Raw genomic sequence first — 20,608 nt, forward strand, 5'->3', positions numbered from 1 at the left:
GTTGTAACAAATAGTTTTCAGAATAAAATGCAAAACAACAGCATCACAGATACTAACGCAAACAAAACAAGACAATAAAAACCCAGATTAAATTCTGTTTTTATCTATCTTACAGCATTTAGTCAATTATCACTTTTTGTTATTAAAGTGGTAAACCAGAACAAGTTGTGTTCCTAATGAAACCCAAAATGAAGTCACTGATAAAAAAAATAATGACGATAAGTCAAGATTTGGGAACACAAGTATTTCCCTCAGTAAATGACGTGAAGGGAAAAATGCTGGTTCCCTTTCTGCACCAGTGGCTGATCAAGGCCTGTTGCATCTAATGGGGTAGTGATAAGTTTAAAAGCAGGGTTTTAAGATTATCAATTCAAAGGTTCTGCCTCTGTGAACCACAACAACACATGCTGAATAAGCACGTGTTTATTTTCACGCGGCCAGAATGCACCCTGATGCCCACAGACACACACAATTTGACCTGACAAGCCATAAATGTGCCGAGGGTTAGTCTAATCAGTGAACTGGTGAAAGAAGGTCTCCACCTCAAGCATTAGCTGTTGTTATTCTCTCCACTTAAGCTTGTTTCCAGCATTTCCTGCACTGCTCCTACTTGATTGCAATCTGGTGCCAAAGAGGAGAATGACGGAGAGAACAGTGGAGGACAGAAGAGGAAAGAGAGGGGGCCGAGAGCTGGGGGTGAAGACAATAGATACTTTATGCTTGACTTCCTTTGGAGATAGAAGTCTGTGATTTCAACCAGTCCGAGGTCAACGGTCAGCCCATATTTCTGTAACCTGACAGAGTGGCAACCAAAGGTCATTTCTATTTATCTGCAGTTCAATAAAATACAATAAAATTGTGATGTTCAATTAGGTTGTAATAAAAAAAGGGTGATGTCACTTTTGACACTTCTTCAGTCTTGATTAAAACACTGTTAAATTTTTAACATTGAAAGTTCTCTTTCAAATCTCTGTATGACTCAACAGAAAAATTAAGCTTAAAACAAAGCATGGAAATGTCAAGAAAGAAAAGAAAAGACGTAAAAAAAAAAGGTGTTTTTCAATTCTGTCTGATTTTTGAATATTTATTATTCTAATCTCTTTCGGTAATTGCGATCGTTAAGAGGCAAGCGGACAGATTTGAATAGTTCAACACAGCGGTGCGCAAAACTGAGCAACAAAGGCTGCCACACATCTGTAAGAGTACTGTGGTGATATTAAAACTGATAAAATTATGAAATAGATTTTTAAATTGATGAATCATCTTCACGTAAAAGTGCTGCAGTAATCTGAATAGGCCAAATCTGCTTTATTTCTTAATTGATTGACCAATTTCAGATAAAGTCATAAGTGATGTCCTTTGAAGCAGCATAAGGAAGCGTTTGCAGTTTTTAGCCCAAAGGTTCCCCTGTAGCCTGTAGGTTCAGGGGGGCTTTCAGGCCCAGGTATGTTTGGTTAGGTCTGAACCACTTGGTGAGATTGTAAACTTGTAACATTCTCAGCTTAGTTGGGTTCCTTTTTGGACATAGAAAAATCCAAATGTACCAATATATGTCAAACAACCTCAATTTCACCTCTTCACCTCTTATCACCTCTTATTGGTTAGATGTGTTTGCCATACAAACCCAGGAAGATCTTGTGTTGTGTGCAAGTGTTTGATACTAATCATTCTTTATGTTACTTTTGTCAGTCTAGCTAAAAACAAAAGTGTAGCTTTAGCTGGAGAGAGACATTTTAATGCATTCAAGTCACTGAGGGCCCAATGACAAAACAGTATTTTTCCTAGATTGGTTTTCTGTTTCATTGTCATGTTTTAATTTTATTTAGATTTTTTAATATTTGCTTGTCCAAACTTTTCCTGTGTTGTCATTATGTTTTCACAACTGTGTTGATTGGTTGTTTGTTGTGTCTTTCCAGGGAATACAGATGCAAATTAGCTGCCAGCTAACTCAGGTACTATTGTAGATATTGTGCAACATCCCTGTCAAGTAAAGAGAGAATTCAAAGCAGTGCAGGGTTTTGCGTGCACTAATCATATACAACTTCAAATCATGTGATGTAGCTCAGTGTTGATTCCACAGAAATTAGATTCTACCCGTAATTCAGTGTGATTGTAGGCTTCTAGTCCTGTTTTGTTTCGGTCCACATGTGCATCAGGTGAACTTTTGGTCGGCACTTTGACATGAATAAGGACCAGGTACGAAAGCGATCTCTAGGTCGTAATAACTAAAGCTTTTCGGTAGGGCTGGGTATCGATTAAAATGTCAAGAATCGATTTGATCTTAATTCTTAAGATTCAGAATCGATTATCAGGATTTGATTCGATCTGATTCGATTCGATATTGATTTGGGTTAGTGTTATTAAAAATGTTTTTTGAGCTGTTGCCGGAATTATATGACTGTAAAATAACTAGTACTGTACCCATGTATAATGACAATAAAGTATTTAGGATCTCATGCACCTGGGCCCCGCCGGCTGGCAAGATGCCCCATGTTGTCGTAGTTAGTGTGGCAACCCATGGCACTGTTTAGCAGCTTACTTACTTAATTTTGGTCTGCATCAACTTACATACAGCAAATCAAGCTGGCAGGAAGTCAAACACAAGAATAGCGTGGGGAGTTCAAGAGCAGGCTCTGACCCGTACATTTACGAAAAATTAGCCATGTCACCCATCAAATGTTTTCACAAGAGATTTCCCCACAGTTTGATCCAGCCAAACAGGCAACACTCTGAAAGGCTCCGCTCTACTTCTGAAACTGCGCTGGATCAGACAAAAAAGCAGATGGTAGCGGGACTGCACAGCTTCTGGGACGCAGAGGTCAGTGATGTCCACTGTGGTTTCAGTTGTTTATGTGTAGGAAGTATACAGTAAAACAAGTCGTAGCTGTTTCAAGAGACAAACTTACTTTGGCTCGTTGTTGCCGACAGAAGGGACAGAGGTCCGCAGAAGCTAGGCAACACTTCATGAAAGGAATGCTTTTTTCATTTTTAAGCTAGGATTATATGTATGCCCTGACGACAAAAAAAGAGTACAGTATATAGAAAGAAGATGAGACCCTGAACTTTGTGGAGGAACTTCAACCATTTTACCGTCGTTGCTACTCTGTAATATGAACTAATAAAATTAAATGGAAAAAATACCGACATTGGACTCTAAATGCTTTATTATTATTTTGAAGATTTAATTTACACGTGTATTCAAGAGCTCTGTTGAAAAGTATAAATTATTTCCTTTCTCAGACTTTGATATTGTCCTCTGCTCTATCACAATTCAGCAATTGCTTCTTTGACTTGTCAAGATTCAAATTTTATCTTGTACAATTGGTCTGTGCCCGGCTTCCATCAGAAACTTTGAAACTTTTGAAAAGCACTATACAAATACTGTAATATTATTTCTACCTCTATCAACTTTGCTGATATACCTCAGAGTAAAACAATCCTGCGCCATTGCTCTGGGAAACATTCAGATATATTGTCTTTTTAGAGCAAATTTAAGAAAGCTGTTTCCACACTGCAGAAATCACGACCTAAAGTAAAGGCTCACCAAACGTGGCAATGGGTCAAGGCTAGGGAAATGTAAAATCAAGTATTTGTAAGATTTGAGCATCTGAGGAAGCTGAGAAGAAATAGAAAGATTAAAAAATAACTTGAAGTGGGGTAGCTTTAGAAAGAGAGGGGAACCAGATGGGAAACGCAGTGCGCACAAGTTGGTACGCTCTCAGTTTTAGCCCCCCTCCATCTCGAAGATGCAGATAACATGAATAATTTTGTGACTTTGTTGGGAAAACTTTCTAAAGTGTGGCAAGGCAGACTGTGGTGATAAATTATTCAAATGTTTCATTGGAGCCACGCTGCGCAGGGCAAGCCTCTAAAATGCATGCAAGAAGACATGATGAAACAACTCCATAAACAGCAGAGAATGAGCGAGCATTCGGGGATTGTGGGGTGGAAATAAAAGAGTGGTGCAGAGACAAGTGACTTTGACTCCGGCTTTGCACAGGCATTCAGCTCACTAGGCCTCTATAATATATACATCTAAGGAAACTTGATGAAATAGTCCTGTGTGATGTGGAAACAAACTGGGAGCAGGGAAGGAGGGCAGATTAGCCGGGAGATAAGGAGGACAGGGAGAAATAAAGGGGGGAAAATGTTGAGTTAAACAGAAAAATGCATGAGAAGGAAAAAGGAAATTTTGAGATTCCTGTCATTGTGAGTCAATGTTTCTGTGTCTGAGAGAAAGAAAAGGCTTTAACAGACAAAGACTAAAACAAAAACAGACAGGGGAAACAATAGATGTCGAGAGGCAGTTTGCTTTCTTGTTAAGTACCGAGAGAGAAAGAATACACATTTGAAAAAGATAATTTCCTACTGCATGCTGAATCTACACTGCGATAGAATACATTGGAATAAGCCTTAATATTATCTGTTAGCCCAAGGTGAACTGAACCTGCCTCATTTTTTTCCTTCCCTGTGATGTTTAAATTCTTATGCTTCAAGCGAGCCTTCTCTGAAATATATCACACTAGGCCACACATATTTTTTAATACCAGGGTCATTTCTTTCTTTTTCTTTCAAATAATTTATACTTTGAGGGCTAAAAGTACTTCCCTCCAAACTCTGTTTTTGCTTATTAACGAGAAAGACCCATTTTTGAGAAGCGGCGTTTGATGTCTTATCACAACCACCAACGCCAGGGCTTTGCTGAAATGTATAGAAGCTGTTCAGTACAAAAATGCTTCAGGAGTGATACTTTGTCCAGCTTTAAATTAGTAAAGAGCTGTATTTTTTTTCTTTTTTAATCATACCAAACATCCCTTGATAATTTTCTCTGTGCCTGTCGGCATTTTGTCCTTTCCCCCCTCTGAGTCCGGGGTGGGCAATTGCTGGTCCTCGAGGGCCGTGTCCTGCACGTTTTAGATGTTCCCCTGCTTTAACACACCTGATACCAATTAAAGATCATTATATATAGTCATCAAGGGGTACACGAGTCTGGTTATGACACAGACGCGTCTATCAGGGTTGTGTTTAAGCAGAGAAACATCTAAAATGTGCAGGAGACGGCCCTCGAAGACCAGGAATAGCTCACTCTTGCTCTAAGTGGTTGAGGCAGGTGGCTTATCCTTCCTCGGCCCGGTTCTGTTGAAAGTTTCTTTTTTTATTTTTTTGAGAGGAAGAGAAACTTATCAGAACCAGACCTCCTGAGTTTGGTTCTGCTGGAAGTCTTTTAACAAGGAGTTTTTCCTCTCCACTTTTGGCAACCATCCGGTCCATGTTCAGTTCACCATGGGGGATTGCATCAAAGTGAAGATTCAATGCAATTTCTGAACTGGCATCATATAAGTACAATTTAGGGATACACCAATCCAATTTTAACATGGATTTTAGGAATCAATATTAACCAACTGCTAGATCGGGTATCAGATAATGGAGCACATCCATGACGCTGAGCTACTCGCTTAAACATTTTTGCGTGCGTATCCACAGCGGCAGGAAATGGTTCAGGATTAATAAAAAAAAAAAACATGAAAAATCTTTAGACTCTGGTTTTAAAAGTAACCGGTTCCTGTGATATGCCAGACTGTATTTAATTGGACTTGCATTTAGCTTGGTTGATTATTTGCCTCAAGATTACTTTTGGTGCTAATAGGTGCTGTACAAATAATGTGAATTGAAAATGAACTGAAGGCCCGTATAGAGTCCCATTAAAGAAAAGAAAAATAAAAAGACTGGCCAGATAAATAACTGCAGCCGAGAGGAGGCTGTCGTGTGTCCGCAGGCTGCTTCATGTCTACAGAGGATGCTGACCTGACACCACCATTTGACAGAGACTGTACATGTTTTCAGTGGTGGGGTCAGCTGTCAGCAAGTGTGATCGTAACTGGACCGTGAACAGTACAAAACTGCAGAACAATCAAATAAAGGGGGCAGTGATGTAGGAGGTTATAGTTAGCTTTAAATTAGCATAATTCTTTTTGTCTGAGAAGATGTATTGCCCAAAGAGCATGCACAGTTTGCCAAAGCAAACACACTGGAGCTGTTTGTACTTAGCTTTGCATTTAAATGAGGAGTATCTACCTGTAGATACACTTTTATGGACTCCTGCGGTGCGGTAGAAGAGCTTATATTTGGAGCTCTAAAATTATAACAATAACATTTACTGCATATATTACCATATGTGCCAAGATAAATCACACATTTAATTATTATATATAGTGGCAGCCAAGCAACTATTTCATCATGGAAGTGACAACAGCCAAGAGCACTAGCTGCTAGCACACTTATGGCTGTTGTTGCTACTGCATATCCGGTACACCGTCTCTGTTTTTCATTGTTCAATTTAAAGTGTTGCCCTGCAGCTACAACATGCTGTCTTCCTTTAAATGGTCAATGTGAACGGACATTACTGCCGGTGACGTTCACGGCCACCGGTGAGTGAGAGTGATGTCAGCTTGCGGTCAGGTGGAGATGGTGCAATAAAAATCATAATGCCCCAACAAATGTATTTTGTAGTTCTGCTAAGGGAGAAAAGAAAAATAATAAGACATTTTACCTAAATACCAAAGTTGAAAACCTGATTTTCACCTTTTGAATAGCTATTTGAACATTCATTCCACATCCAACATCACTGAGGTGTTAGTTACAAGATCAATGCTGATTTTTCTATTTCTCGTCAGTGCTGTGAAGATAAAAAAAAAAAAAAAAACTTCATATTTTTTTTTTTTTAACTTCATAGCCTACTTGATCGCACATGGAGGTACAAAGAAAACCTCTAATCAGTGTCCAGGATAAGCAGTGTGCCAGCCTTCCTTTTTTCTTAAAAACATTTAACTGTAACTGAACTCACTACAGAGTTTATTCTTTACACACATTCATGGTATCTGCTTAAGTGATCCCTCATTTCCCTGTTCATACTTTACCAAGTGGCTTATTAGACTTATATCGTTGCTAGTGTCTGATACCATGGTCAGTCGATATGACCTTTCACAGATTTTTCTCTATCTTGATATGCTGTATATTATTTCATGTTAGTGTTTTGTTTTTTCATTAGAACATCATGCAGAAAAAAATGCTTGAGGTCATTTGCAAATGCCATCATTAGCTCTATCTGCTACATGACCTGCCTGCAGGTCAAGTAGCAGTGGAGACGGCAGAGTCCAGCAGATGCTCACAATAAGTTCCTTACTAGTTTAAGGAATACATTCCCAGACAGTTGAACAATGACCTGAACATTTGCTCTCGAATATAACTTTTATATATATAACGATGGCAAACATATTAATTAAAGAAGCACCCACACCTAAAATTCTGTGTTGGAATTGGCCTTAAAGGGATATGCCAATATTTTGGGACTTAGCTCATTTGCTGTCAGAGTTTGATTTGAGATTTAAATGTACTGCTCACTTTTCTGTGCATACAATAACCCACTTTGTCAAAGCCCCCATTGGCCTAGCCTGATATGGTCATTGGAAGTGGAATGCTACACTTCAAGCTTACGTTACATTTCCAAAGAAGAAATGAACAAATAGCTTTGTAAAATGAGACGCAACAGTCTTACAACAAGCAGATACATCTATATTTTAGCAGTCCCAATATCAGGGCTCAGCTCACTGACAAAGACCACGTTCTAACCAGTGGCCCGCAGCTAACGTGAATGCTAGCTGAGGCCAAATTAGTGAGTCACATGATGATGATTATTTGGAACAAACAATCCAGAGCCATATCTTTTCACAGCTACACCAATGAACAATTAGAGATTTTTGGAAACTGTTAACTGTGTTGTGGCTAGCTGATAAACTTCACTGACTTCTCAAACTATCTGATTGCACATCACCTGGCTACGGTGCTCCGGCAAGCACCGCTGTCCCAAGGCAGTGGTGCTTTCCCAAACTATAGTTACTTATGTATGTATGTATGTTTAGAAGATTTGTGTATCTCATTTTACATAATCATTTTCTACACAAGGTAAATGTACAATTACAACATATAAACAAGAACATATATTTTGTATATTTAGGCTAGGTCCATATGCAACAATTCTGCTATAAATTGAGCGGGGTTTACCCTTTTCTTCATGTTAACTTTAAGGTAATTCACAAAATGATGAGAAGTCCCTCCAAAAATCCATTATCACTTAACACTTTGCAGCTACTTTAGGTTATATTTAATTTAAGTGGTATTAGTAGTATTACATCTATCCACATTAGAGGTACATTTTCCATAGTTGGCCAGCAACATTTGTGTGTGACAAAATAACTGTCCTTGGGATTTTGTTTCCTAAAAATCAAACAATGCAAGTACTTCAGAGTGAACTCTTTCAAACTATCTCCTCTGTTGTCCGGTCGGATAGACACAACCAAGTGATCATACGTTCTGTGCTGTACCCCAATTACTTTCTGTCCCCGGTGGGCTGCCTTGTCCCTCACTTACGCCATGACCCATTTCCTGCCTCATTTTATCATTTTATACCTTAAGAAGTCCACATGAGCTGAAACAAAAACAAGGCTTGCGTTAAGCTACAGCCCTCCAAATGGCCCATTTCCTTGGTCTGTTTCCTGAAATGTCTAAAGAAAGCAAAAAGAGCTACAGCGATGTATGTTTTCTCACAGGCTTATAGTAAGTGTTCCGTGTTTATAGTAAAGCTTAACATTAAAATGTTGTTTTTTTTTCTGGGTCTAGTGAGACTACAGAGAAAAAAAAGATTGCATCAGCAAGCAACAGAAGAGAATTTCAAAGAATACATCAGTTGTCTTGACTTTTCAAAGCATGAGAAAATCATACACTTAAGATTGATAATTTATTCTTTGTCTTCATTGAGTGAGAGAGAGGAAAGCAAAAGAACATTGTGTAACATTGATTATATGTATTTATCTCCCTCTGGTCAGCAGTCTGGCTTGTTGCTATGCACTGGAGGTCATTTTCCACATTGAATCCTCATTGATCACCTCTTTAGAGCCTCCTGAGACACCCAGAGCTCCATAATGAGAGTGATCACACCCTCATGATAAACACTGATGAATTGAGAAGCACAAACTTGTACTGTAAGTACATTAACACACGTGCACACCAGTCATTATTCATGCATAAACACACGTACACAGACACATTTTTACAGCATCCTTGACACATACACACACATTCACACACTGATCGGTCGAAACCAAGTTTATTGCTGTCTCTGCCTATAATTTCTTGTACTACGCCTCCTAACTGCATGTAAGAGCACACGTTAATTCAGACATCATTTAATAAGATACGCAGCCAGACTTCCTTGACCACTCCATAGAAAGGTGCTGAAAGGCAATTACGCTGGGCAAATAGCCCTTCAGGCTCCAGGGGCCTAAGCCCTTCCATCCGAAGGAAAGAAGGAAAGGAGGGTGGACTTGCAACTCACACCACCGTTGAGAGTGAGACACTAGATAGTTTTCCTAGTCATACGAAATTACTATGACACAGCAGTGCCAGTGAAAACACACTATTTGATAATCTAAGTGAGTCAACCTGTAAACCCGAGTCTTCCCTACAGTGACAATAAGGTACTATGGTCTGTTTAGTATCTCAATCTAGGGAAATGGGCAAAAGTTAGTGCCCTCTCCTTTAGCGCTGAATCCATTATTTATCTAGAAGAAAAAGGAAGTCAAACAACGATATCATGTTGGCGATACAAGGTATGCCAATGAATCAATATGTACTAAGCCCACCAGTGGCAGTAGTAACTTGAAGTAGTTATTTCCTGTGTGGCTTTTTCAGTCTTTCACACCATTGCGGAGGAATTCTGGTCCATTTTTCTTTAAAACGTGGCTTCAGTTCAGATTTTTGGTGTTAAATTATGCACAGTTATCTTGAGGTCCCATCACAACATTTCAGTTGAGTTGATGTTTGGAATTGGACTGTTTTATTCCCAACCTCCATTCACTCTGCTGTAGATTTGCTGGTGTGCTGCGGATCATTGTCTGTTGCATGATGTAAGTTCAGGCAAGGTTTTGCTGTCAGAATGATTGCCTCACATTTTCCTCTAGAATACTCTGGCAGACAGAGAAGTTATAGATGGTTGGAAGGTGTCCAGGTCTTGTGACTGCATGCAATCTTAAATTACTTATCACCCCTTCACTCCCATGATTGGCAGCGGGTATGAAGCGTGTTCGTTGAAATGCTGTATTCTCTTTTCACTAAACAAGGCCCTGGGCATTAAGGCAAAGATCTCTACTTCAGTCTCATCTGTTTATGGGACATTGTTCCAGTTGGTTAGTCCAGATACAGTTTAGTGAACTTCAATCATGTTCCTCTGTTCTTTTTTAGACACTTTCTCCTGTCAACTGTTCAAACCACACCATACTTAGGGCCAAATCCACAAAGAATAGTTTGCGCCCGCAAATAGCGCTGTGAATTGCGCCGCATTTGCGCCCGCAATTTGCCCCGCTTTAAGGTCCTATTCACAAAAGATTTTGCTCTAATGATATGCCGGCGCAAACACGCCCATAAAGTTTTGCGGCTGAGTGCAATTTGCCCTTGTCTGAGTAAGTGAGCGGAGCTGTTTCCAGTGTTCTCCATATTCCAGCACACACATTGGTCCATAATGAAAACTGCAGAAATAAAAAATAAAGCGAGTGAAAATAAAACGCTGTGAGGCGCAAGGGCGCAATTTCCACTGGGAACAGGGGGGGCATGTCCCCCCCCAAACTCATGCTTTTGACCCCCCCCCCCCCCCCCCCCGCTCAGCCTGTATTACAAATCATCAAGACACTGTGCGAAGACGGGACGGGAGCCCCGCTCCCCCTCCTCCCTCCGTGCTGCTCAAGGATGATTTATGGTTCCGCGTTAAATCGACGCAGAGCATACGGCGTAGGTTACGCGGCACGCGCACCGTACAGTACGCGTCGCCGCGTACCTTACGGCGTAACCCTACGGCGTAGGCTCTGCGTCGATTTAACGCAGACCATTATTTAGGCATAATTAGGCTTAGCTAGTGTGTGCGTATGTGACAGACGTGCATGGGACGATTGTGAAATACGGAATAAACTCTTTTATATGAATTCTAATTCCCAATTACGTAACAATTCCGTATTTCAAGGGACGGGTGGCAAGCTCACTCACCGCGGCTGCAGCTCCAGCAGCAGCTGAAAGTCCTGACTGACGCTGAGCTTCACAGGGACACGATCAGCGCTATTTTATTATAAGTCTGATATATGTTGTGATATGTGATGACATTATTAAGCTGTTAAACACACACATTCTAGATTTATATGTTTATATGGTGGAATTGTTTGTAATAAAGCAGCCCCTTACTGTATGGATGAATCCTGAGCTCCTGTTATTTTTATTTTTAAATCCGAGATAAGTCCACAACCCCACTTGATCTGACTGTGTACAGTCATGTCTGACTATAGATTTCACCCTTAATATCATTCAGTATCACACAGGCTTGAATGACATTGAAGAGAGAGAGAAACAGAGAGATGGGGAGTGAGGAGTGAGTTTGCGCGCAGTTAATACACACTTTGAAAAGACGGTATTTGCTCCACTATTTTTGCGTGTGGCAAATAGCACTGGCCTTTGTGAATTAGACGGTTTTTGCAATGAGGCTTATTTGCATAGAAAGGGGGCAATTTTGGGCCGAATGTATGAATATTACCTAATTTACATGCATGCAAATGACACAGGCGCACCATGACACTATTTGCTTGGCAGTGCAGTTTGTGGTGCAATTCGCCCTTTGCGGGTGCTTTGTGAATTAGACGCTCTCTTTTTGTCTCATTTGCACCGGTTTAGCGGCCGCAAAAGCCCCGCAATCCTTTTGTGGATTTGGCCCTTAGTCTTCTTGTAATTGTGCTATCAGGATTAATCATTTAATATCCTAAGGGAGGCCTACAAGATCTGAAATGTAGCTGTCTTTGTATTTCTCTTGCAACGCTGCATGATCTTGGGGTAAGTTTGTTGGGATATATACTTGTGGAAAGATGTGTAACTTCTGAATAATCTTTCTTACTGCGAAACATCAAACTAAAAATTTACAGGAAATGGTTTCATAACTTTTTCCATATTGAAGTGGAGCACCAGTCTTAGCTTCTCTAAGACTGGTGCTTATGTCTTTCCCTCTTCCAACTGTGGTTGTGGCTGATGATTTGCAGCACCTTAAATCTTACAGAGGATAGTAAGGGGGTACTTCATTTTGGCAACATTATTCTTTTTTTTTCTTGCTTCTTTTTTATTAACTAAATAATAGGATGATGAATAAAGGGACATGTTTTTTGGGTGATGTTGTAATTAGACTATTAAAGCCTATAATGAGGTTAAATAATGCCTAATAAGAAGACCCAGTACAATCAGAAGATTTTTATAGGGATTTCAGGCACACACAAAAAAGAGGGGGTACAGACTTTTACATCATTGCACTTGATTTTTATCTCATCTCACAACTAAAAAACAATTAAGATAATCAAGAAGTTTTTATTTCCATCTTGAAGATTTCTGAAACTGACTATTGACAAAGATGATTATGTCTCAAAAGGACTTTACAGCTTTACTTACTATACAGTTGCTCTATCACAGAATTTTAGAAAAAACCAGTGACTGATTGTCGTGGCATGAAAAACTGTCATGAGTGCAGTGAGACTGAACCAAACCAACAGCAAGATGAAATGATTGCATGATGGCATGAAGGCACCAATCAAGAAACAAATTAAAAAAGTGTTTCTTCAATATTTATCATGTAGACATTTATTTTTCTACAGTTCTTGTTCCGTTGCAATGGCCCTGGTTGATTTATCTTGATGATGTCTCGATAAAATATGCTTAAAACTCTCCATAGATAAAGTTATTCAATAACAATATATGGTTTCATTAGTACAAATTGCTTGCCAACAATATGTGTTGTCATTATTCTATTATTGTTGTGAATTACCTGCCCTTCTGCTTTAAAATGATACATCATAATATCTGCTTTTTGTTGAAAATAAAAGTATCCACAAACCGCATTGAAGTGTTGCACTTAGGCATGGTCATATATTGAAATACATTTCCAGGTTTATTCACAGGCTCTGACAGTTGTTGGCAAAAAAACTCAACATTAATGGGTCACACGTAAAACCCACATTGAGGCATTTTCCAACTGTCATCGTATAAAGATGAATCAGTTCTTCCTGCTGCCAGACACTGACTACATCTACTAAGTGTGCACTTTGATTTGTTTAGCAGCCATGGAATCTAAAGAGAAAGCTGGCAAGTGGTGCACTAAATAAAGCAAGAGTTAGAGATATTCTTCTAAAGCAGATCAAGGTAGTCTTTGTAATGTCTTTCTGATTTCCACAAATAGAAACTCTGCTTACATCTATTTCTTTCAGTGACACTGGTCGATTGAATGGCAGCTGTACAACAGGAACTTTATGCATTCTTGAACACAGGTGCAGGGTGGCAGAGAAGTCATGATTGTGATTCATGACGTCTTTGTTTTTTTCTTGCTTTTTACAAGTTCTTTCACAGAACTTCATAGAGGAATATTACTGGTGCCTGTTAAGATGCCTGATGTCACAACTGATAAACATTTAAAAGGAAAAAAATCATAGTTCATGGTGGCAACATAACTTTTTGCCTCAGTATTCCATCTCTGCTTTTTGCAGATGATGTGGTTCTATTAGTATGGTGTGGTTCACTGCTGAGTGGAATGAGAATTAGCCCCATTGAGATCATGGTTCTCAGTCGAAAAGAGACAACCCTCTTTGAGTCGGGAGTGATGTGCTTCCTCAAGTGGAGGAGTTGACGTTTCTTAGAGTTTTACTTATGACTGAGGGAAGAATGAAGCAGAGGTGTTTTGGTGAAGAGGGACCTGAGCCAAAAGGCAAAGCTGGTCAATGTTTAGGCCCTTTTACGTTGGCGAATACCCCGCATTTAACGCATGGATCTAGCATGTAGAGTGTCGCATGGCCCTTTTACATTGACCGACGTGGGGTGGCATGTCGAGCTGCCCTGCGAATAACCCCTCTGAGGGTAGTCTTAACCGCTGGTTTGGTTTAATGTACACAGAACTACTAACCGGGGGTGGTAGTTTAGTGGCTACAGAGGTGGGCTTGGGACCCCGGTTCAAGCCCCGGAATGGCAATCAAGATGAACCACGTTGGGCCCCTGAGCAAGGCCTTAACCATAATTGCTCCATGGTGTGTATCTCAGTTACTATGCGCTTTCGATAAAAGCGTCTGCTAAATGGCAGTAGTAGTAGTAGAACTAATGCGGGGTGGCAGGGGTTTGTTGACCATGTAAGCTCAGTGCCACCCACCAGGGGAGGTTGTTATTTTTTAATTCATTATTATTATTTTATAAAATAAGGGCAACAACTGATAAGAGTAACAACAGCAGCAGGAGGTCACACGTAGGGCATATATTTGAAAGATGAATATCTGTAGAGACAAGGAGATCCGCAAGCTACTCAGCCTCGGAGCCGGGGACCCCATAAACCGGCGTATGTCCGGAACCACCAAGGATGGTCCATAGCTAAAAGCAAAACCCAGCCAAGAAATGCTCATCCTAATGTTCATCCATGCTCGTTTTGAAATTACACCTGTCTGACGGTGTATAAATCTTGCTGATGTAGGGGTAATACGTTGTTTTACACACCCACACATATTACTTTAAAGGGGACCTATTATGGCACATAATACCTACTTTAAACAGGCCTTGAATGTCTTAAAAACAAGCTTTTGATTGTTTTTGCTAAATAAATTAGAAATTCAGCCTCTAAACCATGTCTTTATCATCCCAGTCTCTAAACTCCTTATCTATGCGGGATTCTGAGTGGGCGGGGCGGCTATGATAATGAGGCACTGTGCTGATTGGCTGCCTGAATGACGCATAAAAAAATGGCGGAAGCTCCGGCCGGCGGAGTTGTTGTTGTTCCGGCCAGAGTTAGTTGTGGGCGTGGTTTCACGCATTAGAGGCCAACCTATGTAAATCGCGCCCGTCGTTATGTAACGACGGGCGCAGAATCTGAAAGGCTTGTAAAAGCCACATCAGACTGGATGGCTCATCCGGGCGGGCTGTACAGACACTGCAGCATGGTTGCTTTCCTCCTTCTCTGAGTTGGCAAGCTGAGGGGAGACTTTATATATGTTAAAGCAAGAAAAAACGTGTTTTTCATAATACGTCCCCTTTAAGTTTTGTGGATCGCGCCTCCCGACTCGCCTTCCTTCCCCTCAACTCGACTTTAGGCACGAGGTGACAGATAACACGCCCTGCGTTTACATTGCCTGAAACACGGGTTCATCATCCAGCAATATTAGCCAGATCCAATCTAAAAATTGTTACCTCCCTCACTACAGTAATGAACTGTAGGTGTTGACTGCAAGAATGGCACGGCTGCTGAAATTAATTTCCTTTCTCCCCTAGCGATGAGAACTTCCACCTTTTGGGAGGTACTCAGTGTAGAGTCACTTATGAGATGGAGCCACTTAGGGTGGTAGAGTTCACACTGTCTGGTTAGAATGCCTACTGAACGCCTCCCTGGGGAGGTGTTTTGGGCATGTTCAACAAAAGGCTCCAAGAAAAACCCAGGACATGCTAGAGAGATTATATCTCACGACTGGCCGAGCTGAAGGAGGTGGCTGGGGAGAGTGAGTTCTGGGCCTCTCTGCTTAGGTGACTCAAACAGATCAATGGAAGTTCATGGATGGATGGATGGATGGATGGATGGATGGATGGATGGGTGGATGGACACAGTGTCCCATACATTTCATTAAGAAAGGCAAAATATGAGAGTACAAAGAAGTAGAGGAAGAGTTATTGAATTGGACTTACCATTGTTGCCAAAGTCCAGTGAGTACTTGACCACATGGTAATTATTCCACACATATAGCAGGTTGTCTCTTGGGTTGTAATCCACTGCAGCTATGTACTGATAGGAATTGGGGAAAGGTATGTTAACCTTGCTTTCCTTGCTCTTGTCGGTGTTGTACATGTAGTCAATCTTGTTCCCTGTCCCTTCGTTGTCGTCATCTTCATAGACAGTCTTGACCACATACAGGACTCCACAGATCATGAAGGCATTCGAGGCAGAGCGCTTGTCGTAGCTGGTGTCCCATGAGCCTTCGATGCGCAACGTGTAGGGGTTTAGCTGGCTCACCACGATTCGCCCGTTATTCTGCTCTGTTGCATAGATGACCCACAGCCCATTCTCATCCACGCCAAGGTCAATGTCGGACTTGCCCCCCCAGCGGTACGGTGAGGTGTCGTGGTAGTTGGCATTGGCAATAATTGCCTCGCCACTTTTGATGCGTGTGCGTAGGTCAAACTTTACAATGTTGCGAGTGCGCTCTTTGTTGAAGAACAACGCGCCATCGTAGACGACAAAGCCAGTCCCATCCACCCGATGGGGCAGTTTGTATGTGGTGGTGGGGCGGCCTGCGATGAAGTCCTCTTTTGATGAGTACTCTGTCAATGTGTCCGTGCGGTATGGTGTCCAGGGCATGTAGTAGATCTTGTCAGAGGCCTGCAGAGGGTCTTTGCACCATGCACCAGACTGATGGTCTGACTCAAAGAGATGTTCACTTTGGTATACTCCCCGTAGGATGCCGGGGCACAGAAATACTAAAAAAACAAGTGACAACATTTTAACGATTAAGGTTTACTTGCACTTATTTAGAAATGTCATATATTCTCTGCAGAGTTCCTGAAAGTGCCTGTGCTGTGTTTGCCCCTTTTCATAAAGCTCCATAAATAAAACAGTGTTCTTACTTAACTTTAACTACTATTGAATTATGATGACATGATAGGCTTACTGTGTTGTGATTTGGGTGTTGTATAGTCACTGTCACTCTTAAGCACAACAACAGCATGCCTTCTATTCAACAGATAAGCCGTTCTCACAGTTAAGAGATGAAGAGAAAATGACACATTTTGTTCTACTTTCACCCTTTTCCCTTTATTCCCATTTCTTCCTCCCTCCTCAGTTCCTCATTAGTCTCACAGGCCTTTCTTCCTTTCGCTCCCTCTCTATTTCTGTCAGTAACCACCAACTGTGGAGCCACACAAATCTTTTATCATCTGCTCCTTTTGCAGTTGTTTTAGTCATTTTTTTCTTTTTCCCCACCCCTTGCGCAGTATTCCCATCTTGGAATATGGGGTCAGTTTTTATGAGGGATGTGGGAGATGTGGTAAATTCTGGCAAGCCACTGCAGCCAATCACAAGAACCTTTGTAATTTAACTGGAATGCTGTCGCATCCGCGTAGCAGACACATACAGACCAGCCAGATGTGCATCATTTTCGCTTTCTTCTCAGTGGTACTATTGCAGACTTCACACAAAAGCTTTGGAATTTTGACTGAATCTACACTGGCTTCACTTGCATTCACTGCAGTACCATAGAGAAGCATCTGAAATACAACTGCAATTCTAAAAACAATTGGATCACTTTGTAACATTTTATTAAAAATTGATTGCAAAAATTTGGCATATCTCATTAACCCATGTTTGAATTACAGCAGAAGAAAGCAGGAAAGAAACGTCTTCCCTTCCTTAGAGGTCACTTCAGCAAATTGTTGCGAACCACATATTGATTTGGAAAAGGTTTTACATCGGATACCTTTCCTAAACATAATCCCTGGTGTCCTGCCCAAGGGGACTTTGACAAAATAAAAAGGTAGGGTCATTGTGAACTTGATGGCAGTAACATGTCAAGAACAACAAGAAAAAAGATGGGACAGGGCAATGCACCACTGTGTAGCATCCCCAGTTATTTGCTCAATATTCCTGGGTTTTATTTGTTTTTTGTTTTGTTTTGTTGTTTTTTTTACTCCTGGGTCTGTTTGTTTTCTCTCTCTCTTTTGTTTGTTCCATAATGCACAAACTGTTCAACTGGTGAACGATCTGGACTGGGATTTTTGGCCAGTTCAATACCCAAACTAGTCTATTATGAAACATGCTTTTGAAATGGATGCATTATGTGGTTAAAACAAGATGATCACCATAATCTTTCTCATCCTCTGAAAAATACTTTTTCAACCATATCCCTCACATACAGAGATTTCTCTGTATTCTTGGAATCTTGTAATGATATTATGCATCGAAGATGTGTTTTAATGACACATTAAAAAAACTTCTGAATTGTTACACTAAAGGGAGATTGTTTCAAAGCTGGTTCACAATGTTGTAGAAACAGTTTTTACACAGATAAGTGAACCTCCACCCACCTTTTATTCTGAGACACTCAGTCCTCTCTAAAATGCAAATTTTGTACCTTAACCATGCCAATGATTGCGGCCAATTAACCTGTGGTGCTGTAAGATGTTCCTATGGGGTTTTTTGTAAGTACCACTTACTGTTCTAGCCATTTGTTGCCCCTGTGCCCCAACTTTTTTTATGTTTCTGCACTCAAATTCAAAATGAGCTAATATTTTTCACAAAATTACAAAATGCTTCACTTTCAGCATTTGATATGTTTTTTGTGGTCTGTTGTGAATAAAATTAGGGTTTGTGAGATTTGCAAATCTTTGCATTTCATTTTTATGAACGCCCTAATTTTAGGGGGAATTGGTATTATTAAATGTATTAAATACACTGCAAAAAGAGGCCCTCTAGAAATAAGCCCAATATTCCATAAATGTAGTCACAATTGTTTTGTTTTAAGCAGAAATATATATGCCAATGGGGAAAGAATATTGCTCTTGACTAGAATTCTTAAAACAATAAAAACGATTGACAATAGTTTACTAATGTCCTTGAAACTGGGCTTTTTAAATTTCTTAGAAATTAGTTTTTGCCGTGTATAAATGTCATTCTCTGTTCAATGGCTCAATTGTCAAATGTATTCAAACCAGGGAGCGATTGTTACGTGACATTCTGCACAATGCCATGGAATAGTATGGCTCTCGAGTGTGTCTAATGAGAATCTGTGTTTCTAAATTCCCTCTATATGCCAGCTGTCTGAACATCCAGCAGCAGCAGTGACTTTGAAGGAGATGTCATGCTGCCACAAAGTACAAAGTGTTTCAGGCACAGAGACCAAAATGTGATGGCCAATACCAGGTTCTGAGCATGTGTGTCTGAGTGTGCATTCAAGTCACAGACTTACCTTTTTGTTCTACTTCTGCATGAGCCATTGGCAGAAAAAATTGAAGGAGGAGGGGGGGGGGGGGGGGGGCAATAAGGGAGAGAAAGAGATAGAGACAAGAGACAAAAATAGATTAATGATGCAATAATAGGGAAATCATGATAATACAATCTCAGATCACCATAATCTTTCTCATATTTCATCCTAACCTTGTGAGACTGCCAGGATGCTCTCCATGTGTGATTGGTAATAGCATTACATAAACGTCTGAGAAGACTGCACTGCAGCGGGAAAGCTATCTGACAGGATTGCATCTAACAAATGTTGCGCACGCACATATGGGGGAACAGAGACGCAGACAGAAACAAAAAGAGGCTGAAGGATTCTGAGATCAAACACATAAGAGGATGACACAACAAGCACACACACAGACACACATTCACAGTGTCTCTGGTGGTCTTATCCCTTAGATCAAAACAAAGCAAAACAAAATGACCTAAGATAATGAACTCCTTTAATGCATGCTAATAGCAACAGAGTAATGAAAACTATAAAAACTGATTTGATTACTGGGAATGCATGTCAGTGAACCAGCCAAAACTGCCACATTAAAATGCCTTCCGATGCACAGTGGGTGAGGTAATGCTTTGTGCTTGTCATGTAATCTGTGTGACTGTGTCAGGGACTGTGTGGAGGTGGCGGCATGCTGAATTCTCAGGTTAGCATCAATCTCAACACTGGCTCTCTGTCTATTACACATAAAGCACTATCCAGAGAGCTTCCCAACACGCTGTATTCAAAGGCGCAGACTTCCCAGAAACCTCTTAAACATATGAATTTCATTCCACCTTGCTCCCGGGGGGACTGAGAGGAATGTGAACAAGGCAGAAACCTAATCCTGCGGGCTGTGCCCTTGTGTCTTTCAAGACCGTTAGAGACCTGCAGCATGGAACTAGTCCCATGAGACGCGAGAGGAAACGAGGGTACAAGAGGAGAGGAATGAAGAGGAGTGTGCTCAAAGCAAGGACACCGCTAGAAATTTTGGGCCTTTTGAAGGAATATGATGTTGGGCTCCTTTCCAAACCCCACTTCCCCAGTCCCAAGTACATTCTGCACCAAATGTACATACTAAACAGTCATACATCAATGTCTCCAATGCAACAATAAAATTTACTATTTTACTATTTTGCTTGTTTCCACTGAGTGTCAGTGTTTACTAAGATATCTATAGCGTAGCTACAGCTGAATCCATAGGATGATATGAGTAGGACAGAATTATGGATAATAGTGTGTGAAGTCAAAGCTACATTCAGCCAAATGCGACCCCTAGTTTTAACTGTCAGCTAGCTTTCTAGCACATTAAAGTGACTTTACTAAATTATTCTTCATCAGTATATAGGAGTCTCTACCCCAAACCGCTTCTTTTTTTTTGGCTTATGCACTGGAGATGATATATTTTTTATGATCAAAAAATTTAGTTGGACTGGCCAGCCAACAGGAGACACATAACTGTGTACCAGCCATACACTGTAAAATAAACAATGGATGAAGCATTAGGTCACGACCAAATGGATTCT

The 20,608-nt window shown here is 40.6% G+C and overlaps 1 protein-coding gene across 1 annotated transcript in view; it reads right to left on the minus strand.

Annotated features, from left to right (window-relative positions):
* Positions 1-20,608, minus strand: part of adgrl3.1 (adhesion G protein-coupled receptor L3.1) — a 187,812-nt gene that overhangs the window by 73,938 nt on the left and 93,266 nt on the right. Inside the window, exons 6-7 of the mRNA XM_061715075.1 lie at positions 19,053-19,067; positions 15,781-16,569 (exon numbers count right to left, since the gene is read on the minus strand). Of these exons, the coding sequence (XP_061571059.1) occupies positions 15,781-16,569; positions 19,053-19,067 (804 nt within the window). The remainder of the gene's footprint in view (positions 1-15,780; positions 16,570-19,052; positions 19,068-20,608) is intronic.

Source organism: Cololabis saira, chromosome 1 (genome assembly GCF_033807715.1).
Source record: "Cololabis saira isolate AMF1-May2022 chromosome 1, fColSai1.1, whole genome shotgun sequence".
Taxonomy (NCBI): domain Eukaryota; kingdom Metazoa; phylum Chordata; class Actinopteri; order Beloniformes; family Belonidae; genus Cololabis; species Cololabis saira.